The following is a 22944-nucleotide window of genomic DNA, read 5'->3' on the forward strand; positions in this document are numbered from 1 at the left end:
CCTATTTACCGCCATAGTTACTCACTGACAACTTGTGGTAATTGTTCCACTTGCAGCAGGCCTAACAGACACACCTACTAGCGCCACTATCTTAATTACATTGACATCTTAGTCTATTGTTCATAAAAACTTTAATGTTGGTCTACTGTATTAAATAGGTTGCCCACCTTTGGGGACATTTATTTTTCTTAAATACATGTATTTTGGGCTAAAAATCATTTTGGGTTTAAAAATTGCTCACTGTTTGCCTTGCACAGGATCTTTGTTTCCCTGTACACTTTACTTTAATATGGTCTTGTGATCAAAAATAAGTGAAGAGAAGCTCAGAATAAGTAACATAAGAGTTACAAATTCCTTGTCAGACTGTCATAGCAGGCTGATTGACAGATTATCAGTTAACTCATTCTGCAACCAGCAAATAGACAATGCAACAGAGGCTATAGAAGTTACTGTAAATTGTGCAAACATTTTAAGGGAACCCAACTGGAAAAATGTTTCTGAATCACGAAATACATGCATTTAAATAAACAAGTGTCCCCAAAGGTGGACAACCCCTTTAATAAATACCATATATGTCCTAATATCAATTTCCAGTCATTTCACTGAGTTGGTTAAAGGACCCATGCAGAAATCCTGAAAATTGAGCCCCTTTCATGCCTTGACTGTTGTGTGACAGATATAGGATACGTTTATGTGTAGGGGTGCGGGTGCAATGATCTATTTAGATGACCGTGTCCATGATTTGATAGATCTTAAATGTGTCTCGTTGATTGACTGATTGACCTATTTATTTGCTCTTCTTGTAGATTTATTTACTGGGGCTATGGAAAATGTTATAGTTTAAACTTATTATTGTGGTAATAATAATAATGCCTTGAATTGGACAATTTTGATTCTACTTGGAATCTGAAAATACCATCTCTTGGATAGATCCTTTAAATGTATATTCTTTTATATGTGTATAATAAAGCTAGAATCATAAATAATGCTAAATAACATATAATTTTACAAGTGACTGATAACAAGAGATAAAAAGAGATTGATAACTGGGTAAAGAATTATTTTTCAATAATACTATATACAGCACCAGTCAAAAGTTAGGACAGCCCTGTTCATGCAACGATTTTCCTTATTCTTATTGGAATGTGCACATTGTAGATTCAGACTGAGGGCAGCAAAACCATGAAGGAACACATATGGAAACAAGGAGTAAAGAAACACATGTGAAATAAACCAGAATATGAGTTAAATCTTATACTCCTCAAAGTACCCTTTTTTACTCTAATAACAGCTTTACACACACCTGCCATTCTCTCAGACAGATTCATTAAGTAGTTACCTGGAATGGCTTTCTAACATTCTTGAATGAATTCCCAGAGGTGCTGAGCACTTATTGACTGCTTTGCCTTCACTAAGTCGTTCAACTCATCTCAAACCATCTCAATTGGGTTGAGGTCAGGTAATTGTGGAGGCTATGTGAGCTGACACAGCACTCCATCCTTCTCCTTCGTAGCCACATAGTCCTTACATAGCATTGAGGTATGTTTTGTGTCTGTGTTTTTGCAACAGAAATGATGATCACCATAAATGGAAACAAGATGAGATAGCATGTCATTTCAGAATGCAGTGGTTGTAATACTGGATACATATGCCTTGAATTTTAGATAAATCATCTACAGTGTAATCTCCAAAGCATACCCACATCACTACCCTCTTCCTCCATGCTTCACAGTAGGTATTGCATAAAAGCCACCTGCTCACCTTTTCTGCCTCTCACAAAGACATAGCGTATGGTACAAAAATTCAAATTTTTTTCTCCTTAACCCACAGTACACATTTCCACTGATATAATGTACAGTCCTTGTGTTGCTTGGCCCAAACAAGTCTCTTGCTTGTGGTCCTCAGTAGTGGCTTATTTACAGGCCTAAGGTCTGCTTTTCACAGTCTCCACTGGACAGTTGATGCTGAGATGTGACTGCTATTATTCTGATGTACTTATCCTCTGCAGCAGAGATGATTCTTCATCTTTCTTTCCTGGGGCAGTCGTTATGAAAGCCAATTACATCACAAACATTGAAAGATTGATGGTGTTCATGATTTCACTTACTTTCGAGGTTCTAGCAAGTTTCTTAATTTACTCACCTTTGTGTCATAAAATAATTATGGACAGTTATTTCTCTTTTCTTATTTGAGTGGTTCCTGCCATATTCTGGCTTAGAACATTTGTGAAATAGGGGTCAGCAATGTATAGAACACTGCTTATGCAAACACATTTGATGGTTGCAAACACTTTCTGAAGGCCAGTGATTCCACAAATGAACTGTTAACAATATGTAGCACCCTGAGGATTCGGCTGCTACAGGAGTATTGCACCTCAACCCAGAGGTGTGATATTCCACTCCCGGGTAAGGATGGAGTGTGGATCTGAGCTCGGTAGGCTGCATGCACTACATACATCCCATTTCCGAGGAACAGGCCGACGGTACTCCCACTTAGAAATGTGCAGGTACGACCGAGTCTGTTCCTGGCTGGAGTGGGAGGGGGGTGGTACATCCCATGTAGTGTAGGGGCAGATAGGGGGAGCAGCCTGGGTAAAGTTAGGAGCTCATTGGGTGCTGGTCACCTGAGCTCACACATAGAGGGTGTATATAAGGTGGGCACCAACTAAGATCAGGGTCAGACGCAGAGAGTCAGATGCAGAGAGGATCAGCTGCAGAAAACAAGTTAGGAGAGGAGAGAAGAAAGACCAAGACCCAGAGTGAGAGAGGAGAAAAGAGAAAGACCCAGAGCACAGAAGAGAAGGGACCCAAGAACCCAAATCAGAGCACCGGGTGAGGAGTGAGCATCAGGGTACCGGAACCCAAGCTGGTGGGGGTAAAAACAATCCCCAGCCAGAGACCGGAGACCGTGGGCAGTGTCTGTCACGGTCACCCACCACATTCACCCCGAAGGCACACCACATGAAGGGTCAGGGAACCCAGGGCCAAGGGTGTCCCAACAGAAGGCCCGAGGGAGCTGGACCTAGGTGGATCACTGGTGGGGACGGCTGAAGAAAGGACAGAGGGAGAGCTCAGGGCCACGCTCCGGACTTGTTTGGGGGTTGGCTGGATCCAGGACCTGGTGGACGCAGCACGGCTCGGGTGGTCACTAGCAGCTGGAGTGACCAGTACAACATCTGCAGTAAGTAAACACCCTTAACTGCACAACCCGACTCTGTCTTCACTGCCGTCTGCACTACACCACCACAACCCCCATCCTCTGCGCCTGTCCCCTCTGAGGCTATACCCCTCCCGTTGGGGGTTATCCCACCAAGCTGCGCACCCACCATCAGCCTCAGCGGACCCTGCTGCAGCGGCGGCCACAGTGACCGCATCACAACGGGTGGCGTAGTCGACACAAAAGAACTTTAGTAACATCTGTAGAACTGCCACATCACACTGAGCTTGACGCCCTGGGCACGGGACCGGGTCACAGCCGCTCGGAGACTACAACCCCCCCATCTGATCCGGTGCCGGGTATTCCCCTCAAAAAGGAATATGTCCCAGGGGGCGCGTCAACTTTGGCGTAGTCGGCAGGATTACGTGCCCGCAACACCCGGGTACTGCGTGCCTGAAGAAAAGTGCAAGTTTACCTCAGAAAGAAGTCTCCCGCCGGTTCCGGAGGGTCCACGCCATCGGACTCCATCACCAGTCGTTTCCCGCCGATTGTCCGCCATTTCCAACTTGTTCCCGCCATCTGCAGAGTTTCCCGCCACTGGGCGACGCTTCCCGCCAAAACCGCAGATTTCCCGCCTTGGAAGAGCAGCGGACGCCATTATGGGCGTGCCAAAGGAGGGCAAGAGGCCACCTCCCATCGTGGGCCGGGACAGAAAATGGCGCCAAAAGTGGAAACCGCCCCCACCAACAGAGACTGTGATGTTGGAGGTGTCTGTCAGCGTGAAAGAACTACCCCTGGAGCTGACAGTCACCGAGTTGCCCCGGGACCGCCCTCGAAGTGGGAGGAGACGAAAGAGAAGAGAAAAGATGGGTGTCGCTTGGAGCAGTCGGGAGCGAGCGCACCCGGAGGCAAGAGGTCTAACGAGGAGTAGCGGAGGAGCTCACCCGGAGATGGAGAGAAAGCAGAACAGCACCGGCCCGCTGGCCAGGAGTCTGCTAGAGACCGAGGAAGGAGGGCAGAGCAGCACCGGCCCGCTGGCCAGGAGCCTGCCGGAAGCAGAGCAGAGCAGCACCGACCCGATGGTCAGGAGCCTGCTAGAGTCCACAACCCCGCTAGGTCTAGCGGAGATCTTAGCGCAGCTCCCCCGAGACCGGGAGTGTGCACAAACTGCCCTGGAGGGCCTCGCACGGAGGATGGCCCGGGTACAGCGTGAGATACTGGCGGAGTGGAGCCGGGAGATGGCCCAGCAAGCAGAGACCAGTCAACGGAGCACGCTACCCTGGAAGAGGAAGCAGACCGCCTCTGAGGATGGCGCGGGAGGACCCAAGGCCGGAGACGGCGCCGAGAAGGGAGCCGAACGCATGGAGGCAGGTAAAGGGGACGCCTATACCCCAAGCCGAGAAACCGCCCACCTGCCCCAGCTCCCCGTCGCAGAGCCCGAAAGTCCCCCTGCTGTGCCCGTAGCCGCCATGTCACCGCTATGGACTAGGCCCCAACCGGAAGCCGCCGCGGCGACCCCTGTGACGTCACGCGCCTCGACCCGGAGCGTGACAAAGCAGGAAATACCACCAGCCTGGTCGCAAGACCTAGTACCCCCGGGCGCCGCATCACCAACAGCGCCCCCTACCTCCGCGGAGCCTCCGGCCTGGCCGCAAGGCCAGGTAGCCCAGGGTGCCGCCGTCCTAACGGTGCCCTTCACCTTCCAGGTGCCCCAGGCCTGGCCGCAAGGCCTGGGCAACCCGGGCGCCACCACCACCGCGCCCGCGCCCGTAAAACCAAGGGTGCCACACCTGGGGGAGGACTTGTTCAGCCAGCTCACATGGCCGGACGGGTCTGAAGCAACACCGTATCACTCAGGAGGGAGCCGTCGTTGAGGACGGGAATAGAGACTGTATATAGTTGCCCGTCGGGGCACAGTGAACCGTTGCTGCTAAAATAGTCCCCGTTGGGACCAGTGAACTGTTTACCCGTTAACCCCTTCATCCTACAGGCTGAGGACTGTGAGCAGCCATTCCCTTCCCTCTACCTGGCCGAGGACTGAGAGCGGCCAACTTCCCCTGTATATAGTTGCGCGTCCTAAAGCGCCCCCTACCGGTTTTATAGGAAAACCAGTTTTTCTAAGAGACTGTCGCACTTTTCCCGGACACACGGTGCACAGTGTCCGGAGGAGGAACCGGAAACAGGAGACGACGAGAAAGTTTTATCTGCTAAGATATGTTATTTATATAATGTTTTTTATATGTTTTATATGTTTATATGAAAAAATTTTGTATGTTTTGGTGTTTTTGTCTTACAGCCCGAGGACGTGCTGTGATTTACCAGGGGGGAATGTAGCACCCTGAGGATTCGGCTGCTACAGGAGTATTGCACCTCAACCCAGAGGTGTGATATTCCACTCCCGGGTAAGGATGGAGTGTGGATCTGAGCTCGGTAGGCTGCATGCACTACATACATCCCATTTCCGAGGAACAGGCCGACGGTACTCCCACTTAGAAATGTGCAGGTACGACCGAGTCTGTTCCTGGCTGGAGTGGGAGGGGGGTGGTACATCCCATGTAGTGTAGGGGCAGATAGGGGGAGCAGCCTGGGTAAAGTTAGGAGCTCATTGGGTGCTGGTCACCTGAGCTCACACATAGAGGGTGTATATAAGGTGGGCACCAACTAAGATCAGGGTCAGACGCAGAGAGTCAGATGCAGAGAGGATCAGCTGCAGAAAACAAGTTAGGAGAGGAGAGAAGAAAGACCAAGACCCAGAGTGAGAGAGGAGAAAAGAGAAAGACCCAGAGCACAGAAGAGAAGGGACCCAAGAACCCAAATCAGAGCACCGGGTGAGGAGTCAGCATCAGGGTACCGGAACCCAAGCTGGTGGGGGTAAAAACAATCCCCAGCCAGAGACCGGAGACCGTGGGCAGTGTCTGTCACGGTCACCCACCACATTCACCCCGAAGGCACACCACATGAAGGGTCAGGGAACCCAGGGCCAAGGGTGTCCCAACAGAAGGCCCGAGGGAGCTGGACCTAGGTGGATCACTGGTGGGGACGGCTGAAGAAAGGACAGAGGGAGAGCTCAGGGCCACGCTCCGGACTTGTTTGGGGGTTGGCTGGATCCAGGACCTGGTGGACGCAGCACGGCTCGGGTGGTCACTAGCAGCTGGAGTGACCAGTACAACATCTGCAGTAAGTAAACACCCTTAACTGCACAACCCGACTCTGTCTTCACTGCCGTCTGCACTACACCACCACAACCCCCATCCTCTGCGCCTGTCCCCTCTGAGGCTATACCCCTCCCGTTGGGGGTTATCCCACCAAGCTGCGCACCCACCATCAGCCTCAGCGGACCCTGCTGCAGCGGCGGCCACAGTGACCGCATCACAACGGGTGGCGTAGTCGACACAAAAGAACTTTAGTAACATCTGTAGAACTGCCACATCACACTGAGCTTGACGCCCTGGGCACGGGACCGGGTCACAGCCGCTCGGAGACTACAACCCCCCCATCTGATCCGGTGCCGGGTATTCCCCTCAAAAAGGAATATGTCCCAGGGGGCGCGTCAAATACATACCTGTTCATTAGAAGGCAATCCAGGTTACTACCTGATGAAGCTGCTTGAAAAAAAGCCAAAGGGGTTCAAAGCTGTCATCAAAGTAAAAGGGCAGTACTTTGAGGGATCTAAGATTTAACATATTCTGGTTTGTTTCACATGTGTTTCTTTACTCCTTGTTTCCGCATGTGTACCTTTGTGGTTTCAGTGTGAATCTACAATGTGCACTGTCCAATAAGAATTAGGAATACCAAACTTGTCCTAACGTTTGTCAGTTAATGTATTAAAAATATTCTTACTCTTCTGCTAAAAAGGATTGTTCGGGACTTTAACATTGGTGGCCGATCCTTAGGGTAGGTCATCAATTTCTGATCAGTTGGGGTGTGACACCCGGAACCCCCACCCATCAGCTGATCCTGTTGTCAGTGGTGGCCAGAACGGCTCAGTTATGGAGCTGCACAGCTATGTCAACTGTACAAGAGCCGGAGCTGGGTACTGCACATACACTCCCTATTCAAATCAATAGGTCATGGATGTGCAGTACCCAGCCGCGGCCACTATTCCATCAGTGGAGCTGTGCAGATCTGGCCACCGCCGACACTGGGAACAGCTGATCACGGAGGTGCTGGGTTTCGCAACCCATCAATCAGACATTGATGACCTATTTTAAGAATAGACCATCAATGTTAACGTTCCGGACAACCCCTTTAAATGTACACTTGCACTGCACATAGTACAGTCATGGCCAAAAGTTTTGAGAATGACACCAAAATTATATTTTCACATGATCTGCTGGCCTCTGGTTTTTATTAGTGTTTGTCTGATGTTTATATCACATACAGAAATATAATTGCAATGATATTATGAGTACCAATAGGTTATATTGACAGTTAGAATGAGTTAATGCAGCAAGTCAATATTTGCAGTGTTGCCCCTTCTTCTTCAAGACCTCTGTAATTCTCCCTGGCATGCTCTCAATCAACTTTTGGACCAAATCCTGACTGATAGCAGTCCATTCTTGCATAATCAATGCTTGCATTTTGCCAGAATTTGTTGGTTTTTGTTTGTCCACCCGTCTCTTGATGATTGACCACAAGTTCTCAATGGGATTAAGATCTGGGGAGTTTCCAGGCCATGGACCCAAAATCTCTATGTTTTGTTCCATGAGCCATTTAGTTATCACCTTTGCTTTATGGCAAGGTGCTCCATCATGCTGGAAAAGCATTGTTGGGCGCCAAACTGCTCTTGGACGGTTGGGAGAAGTAGCTCTTGGAGGACATTCTGGTACCATTCTTTATTCATGGCTGTGTTTTTAGGCAAGACTGTGAGTGAGCCGATTCCCTTGGCTGAGAAGCAACCCCACACATGATTGGTTTCAGGATGCTTTACAGTTGGCATGAGACAAGACGGGTGGTAGCGCTCACCTCTTCTTCTCCGAATAAGCTGTTTTCCAGATGTCCCAAACAATCGAAAAGGGGATTCATCAGAGAAAATGACTTTGCCCCAGTCCTCAGCAGTCCACTCCCTGTACCTTTTGCAGAATATCAGTCGGTCCCTGATGTTTTTTCTCAAGAGAAGTGGCTTCTTTGCTGCCCTCCTTGAAACCAGCCCTCGCTCAAAGAGTCTCCGCCTCACAGTGCGTGCAGAAGCACTCACACCAGCCTGCTGCCATTCCTGAGCAAGCTCGGCACTGCTGGTAGTCCCATCCCGCAGCTGAAACAGTTTTAAGATACGGTCCTGGCGCTTGCTGGTCTTTCTTGGGCGCCCTGGAGCCTTTTTGACAAAAATGGAAGCCCTCTCCTTGAAGTTCTTGATGATGCGATAGATTGTTGACTGAGGTGCAATCTTTGTAGCTGCGATACTCTTCCCTGTTAGGCCATTTTTGTGCAGTGCAATGATGGCTGCACGTGTTTCTTTAGAGATAAACATGGTTAACTGAAGAGAAACAATGATACCAAGAACCAGCCTCCTTTTAAAGTGTCCAGTGATGTCATTCTTACTTAATCATGACTGATTGATTGCCAGCCCTGTCCTCATCAACACCCACACCTGTGTTAATGGATCAATCACTAAAACGATGTTAGCTGCTCCTTTTAAGGCAGGACTGCAATGATGTTGAAATGTGTTTTGGGGGTTAAAGTTCATTTTCAGGGCAAATATTGACTTTGCAAGTACAGTAATTGCTGTTAAGCTGATCACTCTTTGACATTCAGGAGTATATGCAAATTGCCATTACAAAAAATGAAGCAGTAAACTTTGGAAAAATTACTATTTGTCTCATTCTCAATACTTTTGGCCATGACTGTAGTGGTTATGTTGGATATTGCACGATTGCTCCATTGATGTGAATAACAAAATGCAGTAATACCTTGCACTTATTTGACATTGATGGCCTAAACTAAGGATAGGCAATTCATATTCTAATCCTGGACAGCCTATTTACTATAAACTCTTCTTTTTATATTTAGGTTAAAATGAATGGAAATTCATAGATGACAACAAGCATTACCACTCTACAGATCTGGAATCTCTCCTTCGGAGTTCTGTATATTGAAGTCCCTTATCTTTATTTCCTCCTGGCTGTGACTGGATCTGCCAGCTGTGTCTGCAACTGTGCAAATGAAATGACATGCCCTATGTACACAAAAATGCTTCCGCTCACATAGATGTACTGCAGCTCATACCTTTTTTTTGCTTCCTCAGTGTAGCCCAAACTGATTGCATTGCTCCCAGCCATTCACTTGTTTGCTGAGGGAGTGTGTGCAGCCTGTGAAGGTATACAGACTGGCAATTCCTTTCCCATGCTTAGAGTCCAATCAAATGCCCGCCCTGACCTGAACGCCCGCCTGTCACTTATTCCTGCCTGCAGTCTGACAGATAGGAGAGCACCATTGGAAAGACAAAGACCCTCCCCCACTTCCTGCTATTCTACTCTGTCACAGCTAGTAATGTGTTACACTTGATAACAGGCAGTGGAAAGCATGTTAGAAGGAAGCAAGACCCCTACACTTTGTATATATAGAAAATGGAGGGGACACCAAGCGCAATAGGTTCTTATCCGAGAGAGAAAAACCAGGAAACAACAATATGGGTTGATGTGGTTTATTCTCTTATCCTTTTCGCGTTTTGAAGTTCGGCCAACTTCATCCTCAGGAGACCACAGTATAATACTGTGATGCCACCTAGACATCATGTGACTGCTGCAGGCAATCACCAGACTCAGGAGTGATGCTCATGTAGATATTGATTGCAGCGTTTGACTGCAGGGGTAACATGATATACTGTATATGCTAAGGAAGATAGAAAACACTATAAGTGTCTTGTATCTTTATTTTGAATAAAAAATGTGGCAGTTAGGATAGGAAGCTGGTGCATGGGGGCTACGGCCGCTTCAAGCTGCTCTGCGTTCCGCCTGGACCATGAGCTTTTTTCATGCTTAGCACCACCTATTGTCATGTTTGCAGGGTGGACGGTGCTATTTGTTGCACGTCTGGTTACATTTGTGCTGTTCAGTAGTTGCCCACCCACATAGCACATCAGTCTTATGTTTCCCTTTCTACACCCTACTATATTCCTTAGGCCACGGCCTCACTATCGGTATTCGGTCAGTATTTTTTCTCAGGAGTGGGAGCCAAAACCAGGAGTGGGTGATAAATGCAGAATTGGTGACTTGTTTCTATTATACCTTTTCTCTGATTGTTCCTCACCTGGTTTTGGCTCCCACTCCTGAGAAAAAATACTGACCGAATACTGACCAAATACTGATAGTGGGGCCATGGCCTTATAGTAGGAATCTCTGTTTCCTTTCTAGACACATGGATACTCAGTCTTGCATGTTGGGAGAAGGTGTAGGTGTATCGGGATATGGGTGGATAAAAAGTAGAATATTTTGCTGGGATTGTGAATGTATTGTGAATAATTGTATATAATATTAGTGTACTGATTTCATGTTGATTGTTATGGCATGTATTGAAATGTACTAATATACTACTGGTTTTATGCCGACATAACCTACATATTAATAAACTTCTTTAATTTACCAGCACCATGTGTTGTGAATCTTTTGCTAAACAGTATAAGAGAAATTAGATATTAATACAAAGGGAAGGGAGGGAAGAATAGGGAATCTAGGTATTTCACAACTAATTCATTTTAACTATGGATTTCCAGAACAATCCATACAATAAAGGGGACCTGTCATTAGATTCATGCTGCCCAAACCATGGATAACATGAATTAAAGCCTGGCTGTGTCTAAGGGTTTCAGGGGAAACAGTTTGAATAGCTGTCCGAGAACTGTAGGGAGAGGCCTGACTAGTTTGCATTGGTCCTCAGTGGCTTCTCACCGATCTAGTTGATTGACAAGTCTTTCCCATGTATGTGCATAGGGAGATGACTGACAATCATCTGCAGCAGAGAGGGGAGAAGCCGGCCGGGTGGCACTGCCGGACTAATAAGGTTTCACACTATAATCCCTGGCCAGCTCTTCAAACTATGTTTTTTCTTAAGTGCTTCAGCGTAGCCCGTGGTTTGGGCAGCATGGACCAAGTGTAAGGTTTCCTTTAAGTTCCACACAATCCTATGGACTGTAGTTGTCACAGTAAAATCGACCTGTAACACTACAGAAAGTCATCATCTTGTGTAGACCTAATTGACAACTAGATGTTAAAGTTCCCATTGTCCATAAAATGTGTCCCGATAGTCTAATATTGCCAGCAATGATTAGATACAGTGTATGACCACACTTCATTGACAAGGTGAAAGGTTGTCATCCTGTTAACTTAGGGTGCATTTACATAAGCTGTTTAGCGAGTACAAGTGTTCCTAGGATAATTGGCCTAGGACATTGCTCCCGATAATCAGCTAGTGTACACAGGATTCCAATCACCCGACGAACGAGCTAAACGCTTGCTTAAAAATAAGCAGCACATGATCCAATGTAAACTAGACATGTGCTGCCAAGAACAATGGTAGTCTATGTGCACAGAATGATCTATTAACGATTGTTCTGTGCACGTGGGCAGCGAAGTTGGCCTGTCTAAATAGGCTATTAAATTATCGCCAATAAGAACACATGTAGCCAGTCAGCAATCTTTTAATGCTGCAAGTCGGATAGTGTAAACCCTGCCTTAGTCAAATATTTCCATGTCCATTTTAGTATTTACCTGCAGTTTTGCCTGCAGAATCTTTACAAGCAGCATGCGGCCAGCATGGCATCCTGCAGAACTGAGCTGATCATATCTGATATAGACAAAGTGATACAGAGAACAGGAACTGGCGGCGAGTGAGTGACATTTTGACTCCATGTACTAAATGTACAATGTGATTGGTGGCTCAGCATACTGCTCCTCTACTAGCATGCCATCATTACCACCCTTGCTCCTTCCCACTCAATGAACCTTCATCAATTGGTTGGTTAGTGTCTGAAGATCAAGTTTAGCCAACAGGATGGCATACTTTGCCTCCAGTCAGCTTAACCTCTGCCTTCCATCTCCTGTTTCAGCTGTCATTTGCATGCTGGATCTCTCCCACCAAGATCCATAACATCTCCTTGGAGCATAGTCACAGACTGAGCCAGCAAGATTCACATAATCTCCTCATGCTTTGGCCGCTCCCTCACTGCCTCACATCACCTCGACTGCAGACCACAGACTTCAGCCATATTGCCATTTTCATATCCAGCCATCTGGCCCATCAGTACTGCTGCCACCGCACTTGTTGCTGCCACTGCTATACTAGACCCAGTATTCAGGCCAGAGATCAGGACCAGTCAAGTCTGGGAAGGTTTCACACTAGTTAAAAAAAATGGAAACTGGCTATTTTTGGTGTGTCACAAAGAGACTTTGAGGGGAGCCGGTAAATATGAAAATGCACCATGTGGAGCACAGATTCATTAACCGCCAGGAAAAAATCCAGCAATAGATATAATGCACATACATAATACAACCTGACAGAAGGTGGGAGAAGGATACCCCAATGCGCGTTTCGCTTCCTTTGGGGGAGTACATATTGTGGAACTCCTTGGATCTATCTTTCATGACTTTATTGCCATGTATTTTGCTCCACTAGTCAGAACTTTTTTTCTAAATGACTGCTCTGAATTGTATTATTTAAGCACTTATTTATTGACATTTGTCTTCTATTTAGTACCTTCTATTGTGCTATATACACTCTTTCAGATTAGTCATTGGGCAATCTATACTGGATATACCCTCTATACAATTTTATATACACTTTTGTTGAGTGATTTCCATAACTATAAGGAGCCCTTTTGCTATAATGCTGCATGCACCCTCTATAATGCATGCCTTGTATGTGATTTATTGAGATATATGGAAAGGACATTTGTCCCTGTACGCATTTATTAATGTTTTTTTTAATTCACTATATTTTGTCTGCATTTCTATAGATACTTACCATATGATACCTGACATGTGGGATTCCTTGCTACTTCTCTTGTCTTTTTAACAAATTCTTTTAAATATGTTGGAAATAATGATGTTATATATTTTTATAATTTTGCAGCCATACTTCTTTCTTTGATTGGATTACAATATGCTGAAGTACTGCACTATATAGGCCATATCGTTCTCTACATCTCTAAATTGGATTATACCATATAATGTACTGGAAAATGGGAAAGAAAAACTAAGTGAGGTGAAATTGCGAAAAAAAACGCAATTCCACATTTGATTTTTTTGGGTTTTGTTTTTATGACTTTCATTGTGCAGTAAAAATGACCTGGAAATATAATTCTACAGGTCAGTACGATTACATCAATATAAAATTTGCTTCTTTTTTTTTAATTTAAGTGGTGAAAAAAAATTCTGAAATTTGTAATTAAAAAAAAATTTGCATGTGATGACATTTTCCGAGACCCATAACCAATTCCATTTGTGCTTGATGGAGCTGTGTAAGGGATTGTTTTTTGCAGAAAGACTTGATGGGTTTTATAAAAATATTTTGGGTTGGGTACGATGTTTTGATTGCTTCTTACTGTATTTTTTGAGGAGCTGTGGCGACCAAAAAAGTCACAATTCTGGCATTTTCATTTTTTTTCTCTCGCAGCATCTATTATGTTAATTAATTTTATATTGTGATTGATCGGACCTGGATATGTGTCCTTGGACACACATTCAGCTGAAATGTATTGTGGAACAGAACCTTACCAGCATCCTGCACCGCAATACACGTCGCCGGCCAATCAGAGGCCAGCAGCTGACATTGGTGTGCCCATCACGGGACATGCATGGCAGTGACATCATGCATTGTGTGTCACGGGCATGCCGCAGTCAGCTACCTGCCTCTGCGCTGGCTATGGAAGAGGACTCCGCACATCGCGGGAGTGAAGGAAGGTAAGCAAAATCGTTTGTTTCTTTTTAAAAATGTATTGAAGAAGAAAGGAAGACATTTTTATTGGAAAAGGATAAAGATGGAGGACATTATAGCAGGAAGCAGCCAAGGATGGAGAACATGGTTATAGGATGCTGCTCAGGATGGGAGACACTTCTAGATTGTGAGCCCTCGTGAGCAGGGTCCTCTCTCCTCCTGTACCAGTCGGCAACTTGTTTTTGTTCAAACTATTGTACTTGTTGTTTGCTATGTATACCCCTTTATCACTTGTAAAGCACCATGGAATTAATGGCTCTATAATAATATATAATAATAATAATAATTAACCCCTTAAGCCCCGCGGGTGGTTTGCACGTTAATGACCGGGCCAATTTTTACAATTCTGACCACTGTCACTTTATGAGGTAATTACTCTGGAACGCTTCAACGGATCCCCCTGATTCTGAGACTGTTTTTTCGTGACATATTGTACTTCATGATTGTGGAAAAATTTCTTCGATATCACTTGAGTTTATTTGTGAAAAAAACGGAAATTTGGCGAAAATTTTGAAAATTTTGCAATTTTCAGAATTTGAATTTTTAAGCCCTGAAATCAGAGCGATATATCACACAAAAGAGTTAATAAATAACATTTCCCACATGTCTACTTTACATCAGCACAATTTTGGAACCAAAATTTTTTTTTGTTAGGGAGCTATAAGGGTTAAAAGTTGACCAGCGATTTCTCATTTTTCCAACAAAATTTACAAAACCATTTTTTTAGGGACCACATCACATTTGAAGTCACTTTGAGAGGTCTGTATGACAGAAAATACCCAAAAGTGACACCATTCTAAAAACTGCACCCCTCAAGGTGCTCAAAACCACATTCAAGAACTTTATTAACCCTTCAGGTGCTTCACAGGAATTTTTTGAATGTGGAAGAAAAAAATGAACATTTAACTTTTTTCACAAAAATGTTACTTTAGACCCAATTTTTTTTATTTTCACAGGGGTAACAAGAAAAAATGGACCCCAAAATTTGTTGTGCAATTTCCCCTGGGCACGCAGAAACCCAATATTTGGGGAAAAAACACTGTTTAGGCGCACGGCAGGGCTCGGAAGGGAAGGAGCGCCATTTGACTTTTTGATTGTAAAATTTGCTTGAATAATTAGCGGACGCCATGTTGTGTTTGGAGAGCCATGTGTGCCCAAACTTTGGAGCTCCCCCACAAGTGACCCCATTTTGGAAACTAGACCCCCAAAGGCACCTTTCTAGATGCATAGTGAGCACTTGGAACCCCCAGGTGCTTCACAAATTGATTCGTAACAATGAAAAAGTGAAAAAAAAACACTTTTTCATTTTTATGAATCAATTTGTGAAGCACCTGAGGGTTCCAAGTGCTCACAATGCATCTAGATAGGTGCCTTGGGGGGTCTAGTTTCCAAAATGGGGTCACTTGTGGGGGAGCTCCAATGTTTGGGCACACAGCGGCTCTCCAAACGCAACATGGTGTCACTAACAATTTGAGCCGATTTTCCGTTAAATTTGTTAGAGGACACCATGTTGCATTTAGAGAGTCCCTGTGTGCCCAAACATTGGAGCTCCCCCACAAGTGACCACATTTTGGAAACTAGACCCCCCAAGGCACCTATCTAGATGCATCGTGAGCACTTGGAACCCCCAGGTGCTTCACAAATTGATTCGTAACAATGAAAAAGTGAAAAAAAAAAACACTTTTTCATTTTTATGAATCAATTTGTGAAGCACCTGAGGGTTCCAAGTGCTCACAATGCATCTAGATAGGTGCCTTGGGGGGTCTAGTTTCCAAAATGGGGTCACTTGTGGGGGAGCTCCAATGTTTGGGCACACAGCGGCTCTCCAAACGCAACATGGTGTCACTAACAATTTGAGCCGATTTTCCGTTAAATTTGTTAGAGGACACCATGTTGCATTTAGAGAGTCCCTGTGTGCCCAAACATTGGAGCTCCCCCACAAGTGACCCCATTTTGGAAACTAGACCCCCCAAGGCACCTATCTAGATGCATAGTGAGCACTTGGAACCCCCAGGTGCTTCACAAATTGATTCGTAACAATGAAAAAGTGAAAAAAAAAACACTTTTTCATTTTTATCAATTAATTTGTGAAGCACCTGGGGGTTCCAACTGCTCACTATGCATCTAGATAGGTGCCTTGGGGGGTCTAGTTTCCAAAATGGGGTCACTTGTGGGGGAGCTCCAATGTTTGGGCACACAGGGACTCTCTAAATGCAACATGGTATCCGCTAACAAATTGAATGGAAAATCGGCTCAAATTGTTAGCGGACACCACATTGCGTTTGGAGAGCCCCTCTGTGCCCAAACTTTGGAGCTCCCCCACAAGTGACCCCATTTTGGAAACTAGACCCCCCAAGGCACCTTTCTAGATGCATAGTGAGCACTTGGAACCCCCAGGTGCTTCACAAATTGATTCGTAATAATGAAAAAGTGAAAAAAAAAACACTTTTTCATTTTTACGAATCAATTTGTGAAGCACCTAGGGGTTCCAAGTGCTCACTATGCATCTAGATAGGTGCCTTGGGGGGTCTAGTTTCCAAAATGGGGTCACTTGTGGGGGAGCTCCAATGTTTGGGCACACAGGGACTCTCTAAATGCAACATGGTATCCGCTAACAAATTGAATGGAAAATCGGCTCAAATTGTTAGCGGACGCCACATTGCGTTTGGAGAGCCCCTCTGTGCCCAAACTTTGGAGCTCCCCCACAAGTGACCCCATTTTGGAAACTAGACCCCCCAAGGTACCTTTCTAGATGCATAGTGAGCACTTGGAACCCCCAGGTGCTTCACAAATTGATTCGTAACAATGAAAAAGTGAAAAAAAAAACACTTTTTCATTTTTATGAATCAATTTGTGAAGCACCTGGGGTTCCAAGTGCTCACTATGCATCTAGATAGGTGCCTTGGGGGGTCTAGTTTCCAAAATGGGGTCACTTGTGGGGGAGCTCCAATGTTTGGGCACACAGGGACTCTCCAAATGCAACATGATATCCGCTAACAATTTGAGCCAACAATTTGTTAGCGGATATCATGTTGCATTTGGAGAGTCCCTGTGTGCCCAAACATTGGAGCTCCCCCACAAGTAACCCCATTTTGGAAACTAGACCCCCCAAGGCACCTATCTAGATTCATAGTGAGCACTTGGAACCCCAGGTGCTTCACAAATTGATTCATAAAAATGAAAAAGTGTTTTTTTTTTCACTTTTTCATTTTTACGAATCAATTTGTGAAGCACCTGGGGGTTCCAAGTGCTCACTATGCATCTAGATAGGTGCCTTGGGGGGTCTAGTTTCCAAAATGGGGTCACTTGTGGGGGAGCTCCAATGTTTGGGCACACAGGGACTCTCCAAATGCAACATGATATCCGCTAACAATTTGAGCCAACAATTCGTTAGCGGATATCATGTTGCATTTGGAGAGTCCCTGTGTGCCCAAACATTGGAGCTCCCCCACAAGTGACCCCATTTTGGAAACTAGACCCCCCAAGGCACCTATCTAGATTCATAGTGAGCACTTGGAACCCCAGGTACTTCACAAATTGATTCATAAAAATGAAAAAGTATTTTTTTTTTCACTTTTTCATTTTTACGAATCAATTTGTGAAGCACCTGGGGGTTCCAAGTGCTCACTATGCATCTAGAAAGGTGCCTTGGGGGGTCTAGTTTCCAAAATGGGGTCACTTGTGGGGGAGCTCCAAAGTTTGGGCACAGAGGGGCTCTCCAAACGCAATGTGGTGTCCGCTAACAATTTGAGCCGATTTTCCATTCAATTTGTTAGCGGATACCATGTTGCATTTAGAGAGTCCCTGTGTGCCCAAACATTGGAGCTCCCCCACAAGTGACCCCATTTTGGAAACTAGACCCCCCATGGCACCTATCTAGATTCATAGTGAGCACTTGGAACCCCAGGTGCTTCACAAATTGATTCATAAAAATGAAAAAGTGTTTTTTTTTCACTTTTTCATTTTTACGAATCAATTTGTGAAGCACCTGGGGGTTCCAAGTGCTCACTATGCATCTAGATAGGTGCCTTGGGGGGTCTAGTTTCCAAAATGGGGTCACTTGTGGGGGAGCTCCAATGTTTGGGCACACAGGGGCTCTCCAAACGCAACATGGCGTCCGCTAACAATTTGAGCCGATTTTCCATTCAATTTGTTAGCGGACACCATGTCGCGTTTGGAGAGCCCGTGATGTGCCTAAACAGTGGAGCTCCCCCACAAGTGTCCCCATTTTGGAAACTATACCCCTCAAGGATTTTATTAAGGTGTATAGTAAACATTTTGAACCCAGAGGTACGGCACATTATTTGTTTACATTAGGTCATCATATTGAATAAGTTGTCATTATTCTTGAGCGCAAGTGCTCGCTACTTGAGTTTGCATCGGGTACTCAGGTATGCACCATGTACATCGTGTGCTCGAGTGACATGCTCGAGTCCCTGCTCCGCATGTTTCACGGTTATTAGACACCCAAAAAAAAACATGCGGGGATCGCTCGTGCATGGCAGGCAATCCCCGTAAAGTTTTTTGGCCGCGAAGCATATGGGGCAGAGACTCGAGCATGTCACTCAAATACCCACGATACTCAATGCATACCAGAGCACCCGATGCAAACTCAAGTAGCGAGCACTTGCTCTCAACACTAGTCGCCATATCGTCATCTTTTTTTCTTACTTTTGAAAAAAATCCCAACCCCAGCCCTAACCCTAGCACAACCCTAGCCCCAGCACAACCCTAGCCCCAGCACAACCCTAGCCCCAGCACAACCCTAGCCCCAAACCCAGCCCTAACCCTAGCCCAATCCTAACCCAAGAGTTTATTTTTGACGCCGTTCCTTGTGCGGTATAAGTGATTAGACGACTTTATTCTTCGGGTCGGTGTGATTACAGCAATGCCAGAATCATATGGGGTTTTTATGACTGACAGCTGTCACACACTAAAAGACGCATTTTTTGTAAAATCTAATTTTTGCATCGCCATATTTTGAGAGCTATAATTTTTCAAGATTTTGGCAGACAGTCATGTGACGGCTCGTTTTTTGCGGGATGACTTGACGTTGTTATTGGTGCCATTTTTAGGCACGTGACATTTTTTGATCGCTTTCTATTCCGATTTTTGGGAGGCAGAATAAACAAAAACCAACAATTCAGGAATTTTTTTTTTTTTTTTTTTTTTTATTCTGTTCCGCGTGTGGTAAAATTGATGAGGTAGCTTTATTCTTCGGGTCAGTACGTTTACAGCGGTACCACATTTGTATCATTTTTCTATCTTTTGGCGCTTATACACAATAAAAGCTATTTTATAGAAAAAAATATTTTTTAGTATCGCTTTATTCTGAGAGCTATAACTTTTTTATTTTTCGGCTGATGGAGCTGTATGGTGGCTTGTTTTTTGCGGGACGAGATGAAGTTTTCAGCGGTATCATTTTTATTTATATGCGTCATTTTGATCGCGTGTTATTCCACTTTTTGTTTGGCGGTATGGTGATAAAGCATTGTTTTTTGCTTCGTTTTTTTTTTTTTTTTTTTACCGTGTTCACTGAAGGGGTTAACTAGTGGGACAGTTTTATAGGTCAGGTTGTTCCGGACGCGGCGATACCAAATATGTGTACTTTTATTGTTTTTTTTTAATTTTTTTTATAATAATATTTATTGATGGGTACATTATATTTTTATTTTTGGTGTATTTTTTTTTTTATTTTTTTATAATATTTTTGCACATTTTTTTTTTTTTTTTCCACTTTCACACAGTTTATACACTTTATTACTTTGTCCCATTCTGGGACTTTCACTTTTTTTTTTCTGATCGCCTGCATGGCACAGGAATTGAGCACCATCCCTATGCCATGAAGGCTGTCAGAAGTGCACAGTGTGAAGATTGCTTGGAGATGCACTGCGCATGTCCAAGCAATCTTCCTGCTCTCTGGTGACCCGGATGTTGTCATGACGACATCGGGTCGTCATGGCAACACCCGGGAAGCCTTTGCAGACTGCGCTGGAAGCCGGAAGAGGAGGTGAGTATCGCCGATCACCTCCCCTTGCCCCCGCAATGCCGCGATCGACTTCGATCGACTTCGATCGCAGCATCGCGGGGGTTAATGTGCTGGGAGCGGTGCAGGACCGCTCCCTGCACATAGTACCGGGTGTCAGCTGTGACAATCAGCTGACACCCGGCGGCGATCGCGCCCGCACAGCCTGTGTGCGCGCGCGATCGCCATGACGTACTAATACGGGTCTGGGTATTAAGTCCCAGGGCACAGACGCGTATTAGTACGTCAGATGTCAGTAAGGGGTTAAAAAAGGGGCTCAGGATGGGAGACATTATACCAGTAAGGGGCATAGGATGGAGTACATTATTACAGGAAGGTGCCCAGGATTGAGGGACATTATTGCTGGAAAGGGCCCAGAATGGGGTACATTATAACAGTAAGGGGCCAAGAATGGGGGACATTATAACAGGAAGGGGCCAGGATAGGTACATTATTACATTGGGGTGAACATGTGTATCTTTATAGGATTTAGAGCACCACAAGGGCCCATACATTTGACCAGCATACAGGTGGGGGACCAGGTGCAAATTTTGCACAAGGGCCCATCTGACTCTAGTTACGTTACTGCCTTCAAACACTATGTTGGGACGGGAATGCCAAGAGAGTGACAGAGGATGCAGTCTGTCCTCCGTCTTGGCAGTATTTGTCTTTTTCAAAAATGCACAACAATCTAGTAAGTGAATGGCTTTGTTGTGGTTCTCATAGGTATACGGGTTTTCAGGGATTTCAATGGAAGCTATAACACAAATTTCAGATTTTTTTTAATATACCATAATTTTCGGACTATAAGACCATCAGACGCACCTAGGTTTTAGAGGAGGAAAATAGAAAAAAATTGAAGCCAAAAATGTGGTCATGATGCCCTGTTAAGGGGGAGGGGGTCTGCTGCTGACATTGTTATAGGAGTAATGTCCCCCAATTCTGTTAATATCCCCCATCCTGGTATATATGACCCCCTCCTTCCTGTTATACGTGGCCCTCATCCCCATCCTGATATGCATGGCACCCCAATCCCCCATCTTGGTATGCATGGCCCCCTCATCCCTTTTCCTGGTATGTATGGCACCGTTCATCCTGGTATGTATGGCACCTCTCATACCCATCCTGGTATGTATGGTACCTTCATTCCTTTTCCTGGTATGTATGGCACTCTGCATCCCTGTATGTATGCCCCCCTCATCCTGGTATGTATGGCCCCCTTCATCCCTATATGTATAGCCCCCCTGATCCTTCATCCCTGTATGTATGGCCCCCCTCATCTTGGTATGTATGGCCCCCTTCATCCCTGTATGTATGGCCCCCTTCATACCTCATCCCTGTATGTATGGCCCCCCTCATGCCTCATCCCTGTATATATGGCCCCCCTCATCCTTGTATACATGGCCCCCCTCATCCCTGTATGTATGGCCCCCTCATCCACTGCACAGAAAAAAAATAAGCAATCATACTCACCTCCTCTCTCCTCCAACGCTGTGTTCCATTCTGTGACGGAATAGTCACTGCTCCCCACCCCGCGACTGTGTGCGTGGGGAGCAGTGAACATTCATTCTCTCTAATAGCGCGCACACTTTAGCTGCGGTGCGGCTCCTGCTGCGCTCAGCGCCAGCGTGCCCGCTATTAAAGGCCATGAATATTCACCACACCGATGAGAGTGGTGAATATTCATGGCCTTTAATAGCGGGCACACTGACAGCCGAGCCCAGCAGGAGCCGCGCTGCGGCTGCGGCTACAGCATGTGCGCTATTAGGGAGAATGAATGGTCACTGCTCCCCACGCATGCCGTCCTGGCATGGGGAGCAGTGACTATTCCGGCACAGAGTGAGACATAGCGCTGGAGGAGAGAGGAGGTATGAAAGTTTATTTTTTTCTGTGCAGCGTGACGGGGATCAGGGGGTGCGAAGCATGCCTGGATGAGGGGGACCATACATACAGGGATGAAGGGTGCCATACATACTGGGATGAGGGATGAGGGGAGCCATACATACAGGGATGAAGGGTGCCATACAGTGCTGGCCAAAAGTATTGGCACCCCTGCAATTCTGTCAGATAATACTCAGTTTCTTCCTGAAAATGATTGCAATCACAAATTCTTTGGTATTATTCTCTTCATTTAATTTGTCTTCAATGAAAAAAACGCAAAAAGAATTGTCCTAAAGCCAAATTGGATATAATTCCACACCAAACCTAAAAAAGGGGGTGGACAAAAGTATTGGCACCCTTTGAAAAATCATGTGATGCTTCTCTAATTCATGTAATTAACAGCACCTGTAACTTACCTGTGGCACCTAACAGGTGTTGGCAATAACTAAATCACACTTGCAGCCAGTTAACATGGATTAAAGTTGACTCAACCTCTGTCCTGTGTCCTTGTGTGTACCACATTGAGCATGGAGAAAGGAAAGAAGACCAAAGAACTGTCTGAGGACTTGAGAAACCAAATTGTGAGGAAGCATGAGCAATCTCAAGGTTACAAGTCCATCTCCAAAGACCTGAATGTTCCTGTGTCTTCCGTGTGCAGTGTCATCAAGAAGTTTAAAGCCCATGGCACTGTGGCTAACCTCCCTAGATGTGGACGGAAAAGAAAAATTGACCAGAGATTTCAACACAAGATTGTGCGGATGGTGGATAAAGAACCTCGACTAACATCCAAACAAGTTCAAGCTGCCCTGCATTCCGAGGGTACAACAGTGTCAACCCGTACTATCCGTCGGCGTCTGAATGAAAAGGGACTATATGGTAGGATACCCAGGAAGACCCCACTTCTTACCCCGAGACATAAAAAAGCCAGGCTGGAGTTTGCCAAAACTTACCTG

General features: G+C 45.5%; 1 protein-coding gene across 5 annotated transcripts in view; it reads right to left on the reverse strand.

The window, feature by feature from the left end:
- LOC141153860 (NACHT, LRR and PYD domains-containing protein 3-like) overlaps positions 1-22944 on the reverse strand; it is a 128517-nt gene that overhangs the window by 103252 nt on the left and 2321 nt on the right. The window contains exon 1 of one of the 5 annotated variants that reach the window (XM_073639096.1): positions 9382-9528. The exons of 3 other annotated variants lie outside the window; for them this stretch is intronic. In XM_073639096.1, coding sequence (XP_073495197.1) covers positions 9382-9434 — 53 coding nt within the window. In that variant the 5' untranslated portion in view covers positions 9435-9528. Of the gene's footprint in view, positions 1-1339; positions 1446-9381; positions 9529-22944 lie in introns of those variants that run through there. One more of the 5 variants, XM_073639103.1, reaches the window with a different exon arrangement.

This window comes from Phyllobates terribilis, unplaced genomic scaffold, assembly GCF_046119375.1.
Source record: "Phyllobates terribilis strain yellow unplaced genomic scaffold, ASM4611937v1 Scaffold_1__5_contigs__length_1240528914, whole genome shotgun sequence".
Lineage (NCBI taxonomy): Eukaryota > Metazoa > Chordata > Amphibia > Anura > Dendrobatidae > Phyllobates > Phyllobates terribilis.